This window comes from Amia ocellicauda, chromosome 1 (assembly GCF_036373705.1).
Source record: "Amia ocellicauda isolate fAmiCal2 chromosome 1, fAmiCal2.hap1, whole genome shotgun sequence".
NCBI lineage: Eukaryota > Metazoa > Chordata > Actinopteri > Amiiformes > Amiidae > Amia > Amia ocellicauda.
The window spans coordinates 42405656-42423497 of NC_089850.1; the positions used below are offsets into that span (position 1 = coordinate 42405656).

At 38.1% G+C, this 17842-nt stretch overlaps 1 protein-coding gene across 1 annotated transcript in view; it reads left to right on the plus strand.

The window, feature by feature from the left end:
• The window catches only part of nbas (NBAS subunit of NRZ tethering complex), a 198510-nt gene extending 185044 nt beyond the window's left edge, over positions 1 to 13466 (plus strand). Inside the window, exon 52 of the mRNA XM_066705652.1 lies at positions 12550 to 13466. Coding sequence (XP_066561749.1) covers positions 12550 to 12825 — 276 coding nt within the window. The 3' untranslated portion in view covers positions 12826 to 13466. The remainder of the gene's footprint in view (positions 1 to 12549) is intronic.
• The last annotated feature ends 4376 nt before the right edge of the window (positions 13467 to 17842 follow it).

The following is a 17842-nucleotide window of genomic DNA, read 5'->3' on the forward strand; positions in this document are numbered from 1 at the left end:
CTTTGGTTGTGATGCTGCAATCCTCACTTTCACCACCAGTTTCCTTGCTTTCGTTTTTTTATTTTTTTTTGGTTTTAGAGTTTTGGCACTGTTTGGTCGTGAGGATGGGGCTTAGAGGGAGGCGTAGGTCATGGCTCTCCATTGGTCCACTATGTCTGAGTGATGGTTCTTCCAGGGGGAGGGTGCATCTACGTGGCTTCGGAATTTAATTATAATTAAAGCATGTTTTTAATGAAAGTTATAGACAGTTGTTTTCTCCATATTACATATGTGTTTATTTTATACAGCATTTATTATCATCTTTATCAATGGTGAGAGTAATTATGTAGGTGATTGTGTATATATATTTATGTATGTATGTGTGTGTGTGCATGTGTGTGTTTCTTACCTAAACATCACAGTGCTCTTAATGAATACGATGCCCCTCCATTTGCGTCTTGCTAAATGATGTGAGCTCCATCAGTCTGCCATTGTGTTATCTGAGGAGCTGAATTAAGTGCTCTGCAGGTTAAATTAATATGAACATGATATTAAACATTTTACTGTGCACGTAGCAGGTGAATCCTGTGTTTTGTTTCAGTGCTGTATGGGGGGAGGATATTTTGAAGAAGGTGGTGGGATCCAATGTGGGGATTTTCCAGCTTTTGACTGGAAGGGCTAAGAACACACACAGGATGCTTCTAAGGAGTTCCTAGAATCAGCGCTGCTGTTGAAACCGAGACAATCGACTACCATCCCACACAGAAATCACCCGAGACCCATGAATTCCAACGAAGATCACTGATTGGGTTAGGATGAACCGTCACTCTAACCTAGTGGACCAATGGAGAGCCATGACCTACACCTCCCTCTAAGCCCCACCCTCACAACAAAACTGTGCCAAAACTCAATAATGAAAAAAAAAAAAAAAAAAAAAAGCAAAGAAACTGGTGGCCAAAGCAAGGATTGCAGCATCGCAGCCAAAGTGCTCTCGCTTTGACGTGATTTCCTTTCAATATATATTTTTTTGCTTATGATATATATATATCATCCATAACATTATGACCACTGACAGGTGAAGTGAATAACACTGATAATCTCGTATCATGGCACCTGTCACTGGGTGGGATGTATTAGGCAGCAAGTGAACATTTTGTCTTCAAAGTTGATGTGTTAGAAGAAGGAAAAATGGGCAAGCGTAAGGATCTGAGCGACTTTCACAAGGGCCAAATTGTGATGGCTAGACGACTGGGTCAGAGCATACCGTTGCTCAAATTGCTGTAAAAGTTAATGCTGGTTCTGATAGAATGGTGTCAGAACACACAGTGCATTGCAGTTTGTTGCATATGGGGTTGCGTAGCCGCAGACCAGTCAGGGTGCCCATGCTGACCCCTGTCCACTGCCGAAAGCGTCTACAATGGGCACGTGAGCATCAGAACTGGACCACGGAGCAATGGAAGAAGGTGGCCTGGTCTGATGAATCACGAGTTCAAGGTGTTGAATTGACCTCCAAATTCCCCAGATCTCAATCCAATCGAGCATCTGTGGGATGTGCTGGACAAACAAGTCCGATCCATGGAGGCCCCACCTCACAACTTACAGGACTTAAAGGATCTGCTGCTAACTTCTTGGTGCCAGATACCACAGCACACTTTCAGAAGTCTAGTGGAGTCCATGCCTCGATGGGTCAGGGTAGTTTTGGCTGCAAAAGGGGGACCTACACAATATTAGGCAGGTTGGTCGTTATGGCTGATCGGTGTATATTTTTCTTTGTTTGTTTACAATTTTATACATTTTGCTTTCGATTGTTATATTTTTTCTCAACTTTTCAACTTTTTTTTTTGTTTACAATATTTTTTATTTTGAATTCGTTACTTATGGCGCTAATTTGAGCTCATAATGCTCCCCCCTTACAGCATGGTACAAGTAGTTCTGCCCAAAGGCAGTTCTAATCAGAAATTATGAGAAGCACAGAAGTAAACTGTAGAACAAAATCCACAGGAATTAACATGAATACTGGGATGCAAGATAGTAAATGTAATGGGTTATAGTGAGTTAATGTGTAGCTAGACCCTATCATTTATATGCCTATGGGCATATCTGATACAAATCAATGATTATGTCCCTCCACATTAATGAGATTTTTAGATGCAGCCTTCTTGTTGTAAAATACTGTTATAGCATTTTCTCTGTGATCTTCCCATGTTCCAGGCAAGACAGTTACTTGGTATTCTTTGCTGTTCAGAGCAGAAGGGTCAGGACAAAATCATGACTTTGACCTACCTGCCAATCATAAATTAGGATTCCAGTACTTTATGGCAGCCATACATTTGATGGGGGACGCTGCTTTCTACTTAATGGAAATTGCCATTAAAATATTATGACCAAATAACCAAAACAAGAATTAGGAATGAAGGATATATATATTTTTAGATCCCTAATGGGGTGAACATCAATATTAAAGTAGGGATATGGGGGGTTACATTTGTTCCCATATCAGGCCTAAACTGTAACCTGAAAAACAAACAAACCAACAAAAAGCTTGAATTCAACAGTGTCTCTTTTTTAATCATGACAGTGTAGTGTACATATTGTAGAGTAGATTACAGATAAAAGCATTCAACTGTTAGTCTACATGGTAAATAAAGCACATTAATAATGCTGATGATGCAGACCCAGGGCTGCATAGTAAGGACAAGTCATAAGAGAGGCAGTCAAAATGTAGTTTTATTGAATAAATATGACTATGTTAATAGGGCCATGACTGATATATATAAATATACACAGTACTGTGCAAAAGTTTTAGGCAGGTGTGAAAAAATGCTGTAAAGTAAGAATGCTCTTAAAAATATACATGTTAATAGATTATGTTTATCAATTAACTAAATGCAAAGTGAGTGAACAGAAGAAAAATCTACATCAAATCCTTAATGACTGTCACTGTATGTTTGGGGTCGTTGTCATGCTGCAGAATAAATTTGGGGCCAATCAGATGCCTCCCTGATGGTATTTCATGATGGATAAGTATCTGCCTGTACTTCTCAGCATTGAGGAGACCATTAATTCTGACCAAATACCCAACTCCATTTGCAGAAATGCAGCCCCAAACTTGCAAGGAACCTCCACCATGCTTCACTGTTGTCTGGTGACACTCATTCATGTACCGCTCTCCAGCCCTTCAGCGAACAAACAGCCTTCTCCTACAGCCAAATATTTCAAATGACTCATCAGTCCAGAGAACCTGTTGCCATTTTTCTGCACCCCAGTTCCTGCGTTTTCATGCATAGTTGAGTCGCTTGACCTTGTTGCCACGTCGGAGGTAAGGCTTGTTGGCCGCAAGTCTTCCATGAAGGCCACTTCTGACCAGACTTCTCCGGACAGTAGATGGATGTACCAGGGTCCCACTGTTTTCTGCCAATTCGGAGCTGATGGCACTGCTGGACATCTTCCGATTGTGAAGGGAAGTAAGCATGATTTGTCTTTCATCTGCTGCAGTAAGTTTCCTTGGCCGACCACTGTGTCTACGGTCCTCAAAGTTGCCCGTTTTTTTGTGCTTCTTCAAAAGAACTCGGACAGCACATCTGGAAACCCCTGTCTGCCTTGAAATGTCTGCCTGGGAGAGACCTTGCTGATGCAGTATAACTACCTTGTGTCTTGTTGCTGTGCTCAGTCTTGCCATGGTGTATGACTTGACAGTAAACTGTCTTCAGCAGCCTCACATTGTTAGCTGAGTTTGGCTGTTTCTCACCCAGTTTTATTCCTCCTACACAGCTGTTTCTGTTTCGGTTAATGATTGTGTTTCAACCTACATATTGAATTGATGATCATTAGCACCTGTTTGATATAATTGTTTAATCATACACCTGACTATATGCCTACAAAATCGCTAACTTTGTGCAAGTGTACCTAGAAGAATTGATGCTGTTTTGAAGGCAAAGGGTGGTCACACCAAATATGGATTTGATGTATATTTTTCTTCTGTTCACTCAATTGATAAATATAATCTATTAACATGTCTATTTTTAAGAGCATTCTTACTTTACAGCCTTTTTTCACACCGCCCTAAAACTTTTGCACAGTACTGTGTGTGTGTGTGCGCATATATATATATATATATATATATATATATATATATATATATATATATATATATATATATATATATATATATTAGTGTGAATATACAGTCACCTAAGGGATTATTAGGAACACCATACTAATACTGTGTTTGACCCCCTTTCACCTTCAGAACTTCCTTAATTCTACGTGGCATTGATTCAACAAGGTGCTGAAAGCATTCTTTAGAAATGTTGGCCCATATTGATAGGATAGCATCTTGCAGTTGATGGAGATTTGTGGGATGCACATCCAGGGCACGAAGCTCCCGTTCCACCACATCCCAAAGATGCTCTATTGGGTTGAGATCTGGTGACTGTGGGGGCCAGTTTAGTACAGCGAACTCATTGTCATGTTCAAGAAACCAATTTGAAATGATTCGACCTTTGTGACATGGTGCATTATCCTGCTGGAAGTAGCCATCAGAGGATGGGTACATGGTGGTCATAAAGGGATGGACATGGTCAGAAACAATGCTCAGGTAGGCCGTGGCATTTAAACGATGCCCAATTGGCACTAAGGGGCCTAAAGTGTGACAAGAAAACATCCCCCACACCATTACACCACCACCACCAGCCTGCACAGTGGTAACAAGGCATGATGGATCCATGTTCTCATTCTGTTTACGCCAAATTCTGACTCTACCATCTGAATGTCTCGACAGAAATCGAGACTCATCAGACCAGGCAACATTTTTCCAGTCCTCAACGGTCCAATTTTGGTGAGCTTGTGCAAATTGTAGCCTCTTTTTCCTATTTGTAGTGGAGATGAGTGGTACCCGGTGGGGTCTTCTGCTGTTGTATCCCATCCGCCTCAAGGTTGTACGTGTTGTGGCTTCACAAATGCTTTGCTGCATACCTCGGTTGTAACGAGTGGTTATTTCAGTCAAAGTTGCTCTTCTATCAGCTTGAATCAGTTGGCCCATTCTCCTCTGACCTCTAGCATCAACAAGGCATTTTCGCCCACAGGACTGCCGCATACTGGATGTTTTTCCCCTTTTCACATCATTCTTTGTAAACCCTAGAAATGGTTGTGCGTGAAAATCCCAGTAACTGAGCAGATTGTGAAATACTCAGACCGGCCCGTCTGGCACCAACAACCATGCCACGCTCAAAATTGCTTAAATCACCTTTCTTTCCCATTCAGACATTCAGTTTGGAGTTCAGGAGATTGTCTTGACCAGGACCACACCCCTAAATGCATTGAAGCAACTGCCATGTGATTGGTTGATTAGATAATTGCATTAATGAGAAATTGAACAGGTGTTCCTAATAATCCTTTAGGTGAGTGTGTGTGTATATATATATATATATATATATATATATATGTGTATATATATATATATATATATATATATATATATGCACACACACACACACACACACATACACAGTATGCATGTTTGTTAGTTTTTTACAGAGGTTTTTTCTAGTGAGTCCCTCTGTATTCTGTATTTCTGTATCAGGCTGTTTCTGTATAACAACAGTAACAGTTAAGCACCGTTGGAAGGAATGCTCTTATTTGCAAGTCACAGTTCGACAGTGTCATGATTTAAATGGTCAAGAGGAGCTCCAGTAGAGGAACTCCAGACCCGTGGGACATGTTTCTCCTTTTGAGCTGCAGATTCACAATTCAGTACCTACTTTAATTTTTTTAATAGACTTGTGATGTTGAATACTTCATTATAATTAATGTATAAACGTCATAAGGAAAGGTGGATTGTTAACCTGGTGAAGGTGTGCTGAGCCTATTAGCATATTTAAAGCTTCAACAAAACACAGATTTTGAAAAATGAATGTAATCTTTACATTTCAGACTCTAAAAGGGGTTTCTTAAGTTATAGTGGTGTTAAGTTCTTGTATATATTCAGATTATTTGTTTATTTAGTCTCAATCATATAAATCCTATACTTAAACTGCTTAGATTTACTATGCTGTTTTATAGTGGGGGGGTGTTTTATTTGAATGTTCGTGCAATAAAGTACTTGCATCAGATTGAAATATTATTTGTCTGGCAGTTTACAGCCTGCATCCAGAAACAACTACGCATTTCTCTGAATCACCCAGTTTCAAATGCCCTGGGAAGAAAAATGACCTGATTTTTTTTTTTTGGTCAATAAGCATGTCTCATCCCATGATGAAAGCACGGCATCTTGGAAGGCTCTTTATTAGTCACTTTTGCTGTTTTTATGTGTTGTAATGAAACAATCTGATACATGTATTTTAGTCTTTGTGCTTGACCTTAAAATCCCGATACATCAGTTGCACCAGTCTGGCCAAAAATGAAACATCAGTTTCATGAGGGCTTTTAGAAAATGTTTAGTCAGCCATGAGCACCACTTACATTAAAACCAGACTGATTAAATCAATTATACCTTCTTTTGGACACACTTATCAGGTTAAAAATATACTGGATTTTTTGTTGTCTATTTATTTTATATATATTACAAAATTATTTATTTTCCAATGCTCACAAATACTTTTTTCCAATGTCTCTCCCCATCTCCTATTTCTTACAGGCTATATTCGCCTGTCATATTTCACTTTACAGATGACTGAGCAACCTTTTAGCACTCACTCTAACTTGAGTCAGTTGTTTAAGCAACCAGAATAACTTCTTGATGGATAACAGTGGAAAAATAAAATAAATAAATAACAGAAGTGACTGTAAACACAAATAAGTTAATCCATACTTAGCCGGACTTTAAATGGCATATCCTTAATTGAAACATGAAACTTTACCTGGTGTACTATTATAACACGCACATCTTGGCTGATGTTTAAGTTGAGTGTTAAACATTGTTGAAAATTGTAATGTTTTTTACAGAGTCTTATGCATACCACAATGCCAAAAACTAACTGATGAATCTTAATACATTACAGTATAAAGCAGAACTGTGTTTATGCACGTAGAACGAAGAATCTGACCACAATCCATTGAGAGCTCTTTTAAAGATTAATGTCTGGAAAGACAACATCAGTGGAATTTAAGCCTCAAAATACAATTGTGTATTCTTGCCTCCATTTTCATGGTATTTTCAGATTGCTTAAGCCTTCCAGTGAGCCCTTCTGACCTCCAGTGGGTTATGGGCCTCTCCATATTTAACATTCAGTACACATTCTCCATTATCTGAAGCCATAATAACTTGTAAGCTGAAGTGAAATTTCAGTGGTATACCATTTTTTTGTATCAATCCTATTTTGATCCAAGAAGGGCAAATATGAATGCTGTCTTTCATATGTATTGATGCACATATTTGCAAATGAGTTCAATTTTAAATCTATATAGCTTAAATAGTGCATCACTGAGGGCATAACTTTTTTTTTTATCTCTGTCTGTGGCTGATGTCATCAGGATATGGTGGTTTTGTGAAAACTAATTTGCAGAATTGTATATGAAGTCATACAAAATGTAATGATTCTTTATCATCTTACATTAACACAGCACAGAGGAGCTGTGAGAATCCTTTCGCACATAGTTGTCGATTCATTGCATTAGTCAAGGACTGGTTTTATGACAGCTTTGTGTTTGTTTAGCATGGAAATGGTGAGAAGGTCCTGAACAGATCATTAGTGTTGTTTATCTCCTTTGCTTTAAAATATCAACCTTTCTCATCTGTTTCTGCAAAAGATTTATTACGCAAAATAATAATAATAATAATAATAAAAATAACAAGATTAGTCAATATGCCTCTGATCAGTGCTGGTTTGTATTGGTAAAATATCTAGTTGCATTGGTCTGCTTTGCTGTTGCCATACACAATTAACTATTGCATGGTTGGTAGATGACAACTACTGGACATGTATAAATATATAGGAAAAAGAAAAACTGAAAACAATCATCAGTTGCATATTTGTTTTGTAACAGCATTGTTTTAAAGTGTTCTACCATACATGACATTGACATGACACGATTAAATAATGAAAATATTGAGTTCCATTAAGATACTTTTGACATACAATATAACTGCTATTATTTAGGTTTTCTAAAAATGTCCAGCATGCTGGAGAACACCTGTCAAGACATGTAAAGTAAAACACATTCTTTGATTTAATGATTACATCCTACTGCATAAAATAGTCCAGAAAGTGCAGAGAGGTGGGAGGGTTGGGGGGTGTAATGGATAAATGGATCCCCCTTTCACCAAGCAGACTCACTGATGTCTTTTAGTGCTCGGGAAAAGGGGTATACATTAATGATTAGGGCCACATCAAGCCTCTTCTTGAAGGATCTAAGAGAAGAACATAGTCTGACACACTTGCAAAGCCTTGCCGCCCACAAAGTTTCATTTTGGAATATCCTCCTTCAGTTTCTACCTGGCCCTGGTTATGCTTCGTGTGAAATGCAATTATGGGTTGTAATTGTGTTTATTCTTAAATCATGCCTCAAAGACTCCTTCTTTCTAAGATATATAAATTAAGCTTTTCATGACACATTTTAGTGCCAGAGTTTACTGGTTTGCTCTCCTCTGTACTCCTTCTAAAGCAACGAAGCCTTTTGTATAATGTGTGTATGAAAAATTACTTTTTGTACCATTTTTTAAATTATAAGTTTTTGTTTGCTTTGCCAAGCTCAAGTTTTATTTTAATGTATTCTTTTTGAGGAGGGATGTGGTGTTGGTTTGTTGAAGTATTTTGTGAAAAGTTAAAATGTTGTTTATTATTTGTTTATTTTTGTATTCGTTAAAGCCTCTCCACCATAATATATTGTCATTATAAATAAAGGACAAGAGGTTAAGGAAGCCTCTTTGTTTTAGAAATCAGAACATGTGGAACATTAACATCTTTCTTTAATATTTTCTTAATATATTTGAAAAGCTTGGCTTATTGGCATTTAACTGTTTATCTATCCAGCAGAATCAATAAGACAACTTGTAAAATAACTAATAACATTTAGCAAAACAATTAAACAGTTAAAAACTATATGAAGTGCCAAAACATCAACAATATTTTGATCAAAAGTCCCTAAAAAACAGACGAACAAATGTGCACTCTATATATACACTCACCTAAAGGATTATTAGGAACACCTGTTCAATTTCTCATTAATGCAATGATCTAACCAACCAATCACATGGCAGTTGCTTCAATGCATTTAGGGGTGTGGTCCTGGTCAAGACAATCTCCTGAACTCCAAACTGAATGTCTGAATGGGAAAGAAAGGTGATTTAAGCAATTTTGAGCGTGGCATGGTTGTTGGTGCCAGACGGGCCGGTCTGAGTATTTCACAATCTGCTCAGTTACTGGGATTTTCACGCACAACCATTTCTAGGGTTTACAAAGAATGGTGTGAAAAGGGAAAAACATCCAGTATGCGGCAGTCCTGTGGGGGCAAAAATGCCTTGTTGATGCTAGAGGTCAGAGGAGAATGGGCCGACTGATTCAAGCTGATAGAAGAGCAACTTTGACTGAAATAACCACTCGTTACAACCGAGGTATGCAGCAAAGCATTTGTGAAGCCACAACACGTACAACCTTGAGGCGGATGGGCTACAACAGCAGAAGACCCCACCGGGTACCACTCATCTCCACTACAAATAGGAAAAAGAGGCTACAATTTGCACAAGCTCACCAAAATTGGACAGTTGAAGACTGGAAAAATGTTGCCTGGTCTGATGAGTCTCGATTTCTGTTGAGACATTCAGATGGTAGAGTCAGAATTTGGCGTAAACAGAATGAGAACATGGATCCATCATGCCTTGTTACCACTGTGCAGGCTGGTGGTGGTGGTGTAATGGTGTGGGGGATGTTTTCTTGGCACACTTTAGGCCCCTTAGTGCCAATTGGGCATCGTTTAAATGCCACGGCCTACCTGAGCATTGTTTCTGACCATGTCCATCCCTTTATGACCACCATGTACCCATCCTCTAATGGCTACTTCCAGCAGGATAATGCACCATGTCACAAAGGTCGAATCATTTCAAATTGGTTTCTTGAACATGACAATGAGTTCACTGTACTAAACTGGCCCCCACAGTCACCAGATCTCAACCCAATAGAGCATCTTTGGGATGTGGTGGAACGGGAGCTTCGTGCCCTGGATGTGCATCCCACAAATCTCCATCAACTGCAAGATGCTATCCTATCAATATGGGCCAACATTTCTAAAGAATGCTTTCAGCACCTTGTTGAATCAATGCCACATAGTATTAAGGCAGTTCTGAAGGTGAAAGGGGGTCAAACACAGTATTAGTATGGTGTTCCTAATAATCCTTTAGGTGAGTGTGTGTATATATATATATATATATAGTGCACATTTCTTAAAAACTAAATTGACTGGTTGTCATTCAGTCAAGTAAGAAACATCACTGTTTTGAAACATGAATCTGGGAGCATATTTCCAGTATCACTCAGAAAACATTAGAACATTAATCATAAGTTGTATTGCAAATATTGTCTTTGTAAATTAAATACAGTCCTCAATTTTGGAATCTATAATTCTTCACTTTAAGAGGCATACAATATTGTGTATATTGGTGTTTAAAATTATATTTTGATGGCATTTTACTACAAAGTGTTTAATCAAAATATCATATATAATATTTCAGTTTAGGTCAGGCTATTTTCATTCAGCACATTAATTTTGATATCTGTCGTTCTTATTTCTTGCTTTCCTTGTACTGATTTAGATTTGTGCTTTGTTTGAGATTATTAGGATGTGGAAAAAGTAAGTCTTTGTCCTGCCAGTTACCCTCCTGAGAAGTATACTACGGATCTAAAGAATGCATTGATAGCATACCTTTTTACTATTACTGTCTCCTGTTTGTGAATCAGGACAGTAATCCCAAACCTCCACATTGCACCCTCCAGCTTTGTGTTGTTGTTTGTGTTACTGTAGGCGTTACACCACATTTTGACAATCTCTTGTCTGTTTTTCTCTCACATACTCATTCCTATGGGAGCTGGAAAACTAAAAACACTTTCATGTTTTCATAGCACTCTAACACAGCACTGGTTTGACCAATACTAATGGGTTCGGCCTCATTGTGTTTCAGACATTTCAGTCAATGTTTTTGCCAACAACAGGTCTCCCCATCCCTAGCACACGCAATCAAGTGTCTCCTTACTGTTTGTATTGATATGGAGAGATTTGATATGCGGTGAAGTGTAGTGCTGGTTAGGAAAGGACTAGCCTCAAACTTGTAGTTAATAGATTGTTTTCTTTCTTTCAGCTGCTTTTGTTTACATTTTTTCCTGTATGTATTGATTGTGGTTTTAAACAGTGACTTGTCCTGAACTTCCTTTTACAGAATACCCTTCCTTATTTAGAGTTAGTATAAATCCCTTTCATTGCAGCATCCTCTACCCAGGTCAACCCTACGCAGCTAATGTCAATAAGTGGTTTCGATCTATGGTCACTGAATGAAGCACCTGTGTCAGTGCTGGCTCCTGAAGGGGGTTGTACCCATCTACGTGGTTTGACACTAATGACAATCATAACCCAGGTTGCTAAAAATTGGGTCATAACCCAGACTATTGTGCTAGTACAAAAGGAGCTAATTATACACGATAATCATAATTTATGGCTTTCTTTGGAAAATCATGATAGGATCCTATAATATGATCTGAGATTAAATATGAAGATTTGTGTTTTTGTTTATTATTTGTATTGTCAATTGATAAGAACATTTTCCATAAGCAAGTGTCAGTATAGTAGAATAGTACTAGAATTTCACTATGGAACTAATCGTTTGTTCAGCACTCCCTACAAAAATAATCTAAGGTATTCACTGTTTATTTTATTGAATGCATAAAACAGTAAAAACTCATGGACCATTGTTATACTGTGCTGTACATTCCCTTTGAGATGTTCATATTGTAGATTTTCAACTCGTTATAATAGGATCAACAACTTTTCTTTTTTTTTCTTTTTTTTAATTGCTTCCATTGCTTATCGTTGAACCATTTCAGATCTACGGCAATCTGCTTCCTCCGCTTCTAATCAAAGACAATGTGCCTAGAAACTTTGATCCTTTATTTAAGCATTGAATGTATTGATTGGTGGTATTATTGAAACTTGTTGCCCCCCCCAGAAAAAACAATCTCTCATCCTGTCACCCATGTGTTTTATTAAAGACGTGGTTTTTACTTCCGTTTTGTGTTTGCTTTGTGTGGATGTGTATTGTTTCTTTCCGATTGGTATTCCTTGGCTATTGTGTGTTTGGAGGTCTTATTTTGTGTCTTGTCATGTGGTTAACCACATTAAGCACAAAATTGATTTTCTGGTGCAGTAAACCACTGCAATCGATTATTTAAGTGGAAAAGAAACACACTATAAACACTGTGGCCTCCATATATGTTATGGGTTTCTTATTCATCTGGTAATACTAGCCACATATTCAGTTTCCTTTTTGATTAGCATCAAGATCTCATCATTTAATATTTAACACATTCAGAAATGAATGAATGAAGTGTGCAGAAATGTTAATACATGTTTTTTTTTTTTTTTTTTAAGGTGGATGATTTTAACTGTGATGCTGAGCTGCTGGCACTGCTTCTCGATGCCAATCTGGTTGTAAAATGTGTGCCCACCATCTTCTACCCTCATCTTATTAACCATCTTCTGGCAAACCATGAGCAGGGAGACTGGAATGTGGAAGCCATTGCAAAACACATGCAGGAAGCTGGTTATGTGGCTGAATCAGGGTCGCTGATGCTGTCCTATAGGGGAATTCACCCAGCTCAATTTACATTCAACACGGCACTGTCCGTGATCAAGAGGTGGATTTGACCAGTACCTGAGAAAGTGGAATTTCAATCTGTGCCTCACTAACCTACAAGTTACATATAAGGCTTTAACTTAACATAATATGGCACTTGTTGTAAATTAAATTTAAATATAATGTAGCAAGCTAGCAATTTTCAAGCTGTTTTGAAATGATAGTAATATTTTTGTTTTAGATTAAAGCGATTCCACAGCTATCAAACCTGATTTGAGTACAGTACATTCAACAATGGGTTGACAATAGATTGGTGTTTGTCATGCTATTCTGTTTCATCATAAACACTACAGTCTATGAATAATTGAAAGAAAAGAAACCTGCTGTGATTCTACATATTACTTGATCCGTGACAGTTTTCCTTCTGGTCAATTTACAGTAACTTTTTTGTTTTTTGTTTTATCTGAGCTGATTTATTTGGGGGATTTAATACCCCCCCAATAAAAAAAGTAACCCCTCAAGATCCTCCACGCTGAGTAATTAAATTAAACATAGACATGTGGTATAATTCTTTACTGAAGGAGGTTTTATGCATGTCAGTTTGTGTTGTATTCTGTATTCTGTTCTGTGAAGTGTTGACTTCTGTACTCAATATGAAGGAAAGACGAGTACTTAACTGTTTTATCAACAATAAAACCCTACATTCATTTAATATACTATATACTTTCTTTCTCAAATAATTATTGAATTCACATATAAGATTTACATACATGCACACACATATATAGTGAAATGGCAATGGGCCAGACACATTGCAAGAAGAACAGAGGAAAGCTTTTAAATGGGTAGAGTTGAAAAAAAGACCTAAAAGATGACCACATAAAAGATGGGAAGATGAAATCATAAACTTTGCATGCATGACATGGAAAAGAAAAGCTGTAGATCGAAGCTAGAGGAAACATCTTGGGGAGCCTTCATCCAGCAGTGGATCGATATGGGCTGATGGTGATGGTTGTGATATATATATATAGACCCGAATTGTGCCTTTTCCTTTCAAGTACTTTTAGACTCGGAAAAACTGACTTCAGTCCTGCCGGGTGTTCGAGCTTAATTCATCCAGTACCTCTACCTGCTGACTCCTGTTTACTCCTAATAAAAAGAAGCTCCCTGGTTTTCTCCAGACTTTGTTTTAGGCAGTGAACAGTACTGACTTGTTCCAATGTCTGACGCTGCTGTCTACTTAAGTTATAAGCAGTGAAATATATGCAAATCAAAGCTTACCTCAAGGCATAAACTGTCCGTTTGCTTTTCTCTGTTCTTTAACAATGGTATTGTGTTCTATGTGAGCAATATACAAAAAAAAAGTTATGTCATCATGAGGATTAACAAAGAAGTTCTTCTCCCTGGCTGTGCTGTCATTTGTGCCAAATGTGGATAGTTTTTTTTTTTTTTTTTTTTTTTTTTAATGAAGATGGTTCCCCAGTTCATATCAACAAGATGGAGTCACATTGTGAGTAACTGTCTTTGTTTCAGATATATTATACATAATGTATTCAACTAATTATTGGAATTCAATTGTCAGTTCCTATCCTGTTTGCTATGAACTAGAGCCTCCACTAAACATTATAATCTGCAGCTGTGATCTTTGAAAGTGATTTATATCTTTTTTTATTATGCAGAATATGTTCTTTTTCCTTCTGTCCTAGGAATGTGAGGAACAGTAATGAACATCTAACACAGACAAACCCACAAAAGAACCATAAAATCTTGTTTTGTGAATTGCATTGGCTTATATCAGTTGACATGCAATTGAGAGCAGTTCCAATTAAACCCCCTTATTTTAATGTTTTTAAGTGTATTGTTTCATATACAGGGTCTTTAACTCTATAATACATTTGTCATTTGGACATTTTAGACCCGTCTACCTCACAACCACAACCACTATTAATGTTAAGAGTATATATTCATTATCTATTTACCAATTTTAATACTTCCTCATATTTGCCTTTGTTTGTTTACCACTAGGTATGTTGCAGGGGCTCAATGATCCAATTATGCAGCTAGTGTGTTTGGTGGTGATCACTCATACATCTGCCAGTGCGATAAAGCACTGTTGCAAAAAGCTGGCAGTGTAGTGGCTCCAGGAGAAGAACCTTGAACACATGAAATGTTGTCCTTAGAGTCCTAACCTCAATCTCATAAAACACCTCTGAGATGAACTATGGCAGTGAATCAGGGAGATGCAGCAGAGACCAACGTCTATGGGCTGTAGTGGAGACTGCGCTGCGGGAGGAATGGCACAGAATTTGTCTAGCCATCTATCAAAAGGCATGCGGCAGTCATTTGCACCATGGGTGGCCCACACCGTGTGAGATACATTATTAATGTCCGTCTCTTGTATTTTGTCTGTTTCGCCCATGCATTTTAGAATATGGAGTGGAGCACTCTTTGAATAACTGTTATTTAATACATGCCTTTTGTTCCCCATTCGGTTTGAATTGTGTGGAAGATTCAACCCATATTTGTCTGTTCACAAAACACATGACAGACGGTTAAGTGCTATGGTTTGTTTTTCTTATGATGTGTGGAGCTTAGGTGCTCCGACTGCAACACATCTTGTTTTATTCTGTGAAACATTATTATGCCACTACAACTGCTATTATTATTATTATTATTATTATTATTATTATTATTATTATTAATAATATATATCTAAATAAAACCTTGTTTCTGTTTCTCAAGGCTTTAACAGATTAAACTCCTACATTCTATTCTAGTCCAGTTTAAGAAAAAGGGAGTAAATCACCACAATTTACAAATTGGTTGTTAATTTGCACTTTGCATTCAGCTGATATTGTGGTATTATGCTACTTCTTGCCATTACTAACTACTGCATTTGAAAAAAGGGAAAAAAAAAATATATATATATATATACACACGTGCAGTGAGGGGAAAAAAGTATTTGATCCCCTGCTGATTTTGTACGTTTGCCCACTGACAAAGAAATGATCAGTCTATAATTTTAATGGTAGGTGTATTTTAACAGTGAGAGACAATAACAACAACAAAATCCAGAAAAACGCATTTCAAAAAAAGTTATAAATTGATTTGCATGTTAATGAGGGAATTAATTATTTGACCCCTTTGACTTAGTACTTGGTGGCAAAACCCTTGTTGGCAATCACAGAGGTCAGACATTTCTTGTAGTTGGCCACCAGGTTTGCACACATCTCAGGAGAGATTTTGTCCCACTCCTCTTTGCAGATCCTCTCCAAGTCATTAAGGTTGCGAGGCTGATGTTTGGCAACTCGAACCTTCAGCTCCCTCCACAGATTTTCTATGGGATTAAGGTCTGGAGACTGGCTAGGCCACTCCAGGACCTTAATGTGCTTCTTCTTGAGCCACTCCTTTGTTGCCTTGGCTGTGTGTTTTGGGTCATTGTCATGCTGGAATACCCATCCACGACCCATTTTCAATGCCCTGGCTGAGGGAAGGAGGTTCTCACCCTAGATTTGACGGTACATGGCCCCGTCCATCGTCCCTTTGATGCGGTGCACTTGTCTTGTCCCCTTAGCAGAAAAACACCCCCAAAGCATAATGTTTCCACCTCCATGTTTGACGGTGGGGATGATGTTCTTGGGGTCATAGACAGCATTCCTCCTCCTCCAAACACGGCGAGTTGAGTTGATGCCAAAGAGCTCGATTTTGGTCTCATCTGACCACAACACTTTCACCCAGTTCTCCTCTGAATCATTCAGATGTTCATTGGCAAACTTCAGACGGGCCTGTACATGTGCTTTCTTGAGCAGGGGGACCTTGCGGGCGCTGCAGGATTTCAGTCCTTCACGGCATAGTGTGTTACCAATTGTTTTCTTGGTGACTATGGTCCCAGCTGCCTTGAGATCATTAACAAGATCCTCCCGTGTAGTTCTGGGCTGATTCCTCACCGTTCTCATGATCATTGAAACTCCACGAGGTGAGATCTTGCATGGAGCCCCAGACCGAGGGAGACTGACAGTTATTTTGTGTTTCTTCCATTTGCGAATAATCGCACCAACTGTTATCACATTCTCACCAAGCTGCTTGGCAATGGTCTTGTAGCCCATTCCAGCCTTGTATAGGTCTACAATCTTGTCCCTGACATCCTTGGACAGCTCTTTGGTCTTGGCCATGGTGGAGAGTTTGGAATCTGATTGATTGATTGATTCTGTGGACAGGTGTCTTTTATACAGGTAACGAGCTGAGATTAGGAGCACTCCCTTTAAGAGAGTGCTCCGCATCTCAGCTCGTTACCTGTATAAAAGACACCTGGGAGCCAGAAATCTTGCTGATTGATAGGGGATCAAATACTTATTTCCCTCATTAACATGCAAATCAATTTATAACTTTTTTGAAATGCGTTTTTCTGGATTTTTGTGTTGTTATTTTGTCTCTCACTGTTAAAATACACCTACCATTAAAATTATAGACTGATCATTTCTTTGTCAGTGGGCAAACGTACAAAATCAGCAGGGGATCAAATACGTTTTTCCCCTCACTGTATATACACACACTATGTGACATTTTTAGAGACTTTAAATGCATCAGGGATTTGTTGGAGGGGTTTTATTTGTCTATTTGTTTGTTTTTACTTTCATTGCAATTTCCTTGCGTTTCTGCTGCTGTTCCATTAAAATGCTATTTCTGGTTTTGAACTGCCTGCCACTATAAGAAACCAAATACAATAAAATCCATACTTCGGACATAAAATACACAGACAATTTTTGATGTCAGTTAAGTACATGATCTGCATTTGAAATTAATGTCATAGTTTTTTTTTAGGGTTGGCGTCGAATTTGAAGCCCTGATATATGCCTGTGTGCATATATAGTAAGAGGGGCTGGGAGGTAATCTGATTTGAGCATGATGCTAAAAACACCAGAATCCAGGGCTCAATCTCTGACCACTTTCCTGTACTCACCATTGATGTATATGTGTACGCTGCTCAAATACATTGTGCTTATTTAAGAACTGAAAAAATAAAATTTCATAGCAGTTATAAAGTATTCACAAGTGATATGAATTAAAGTATTGTATTATTTATGATGG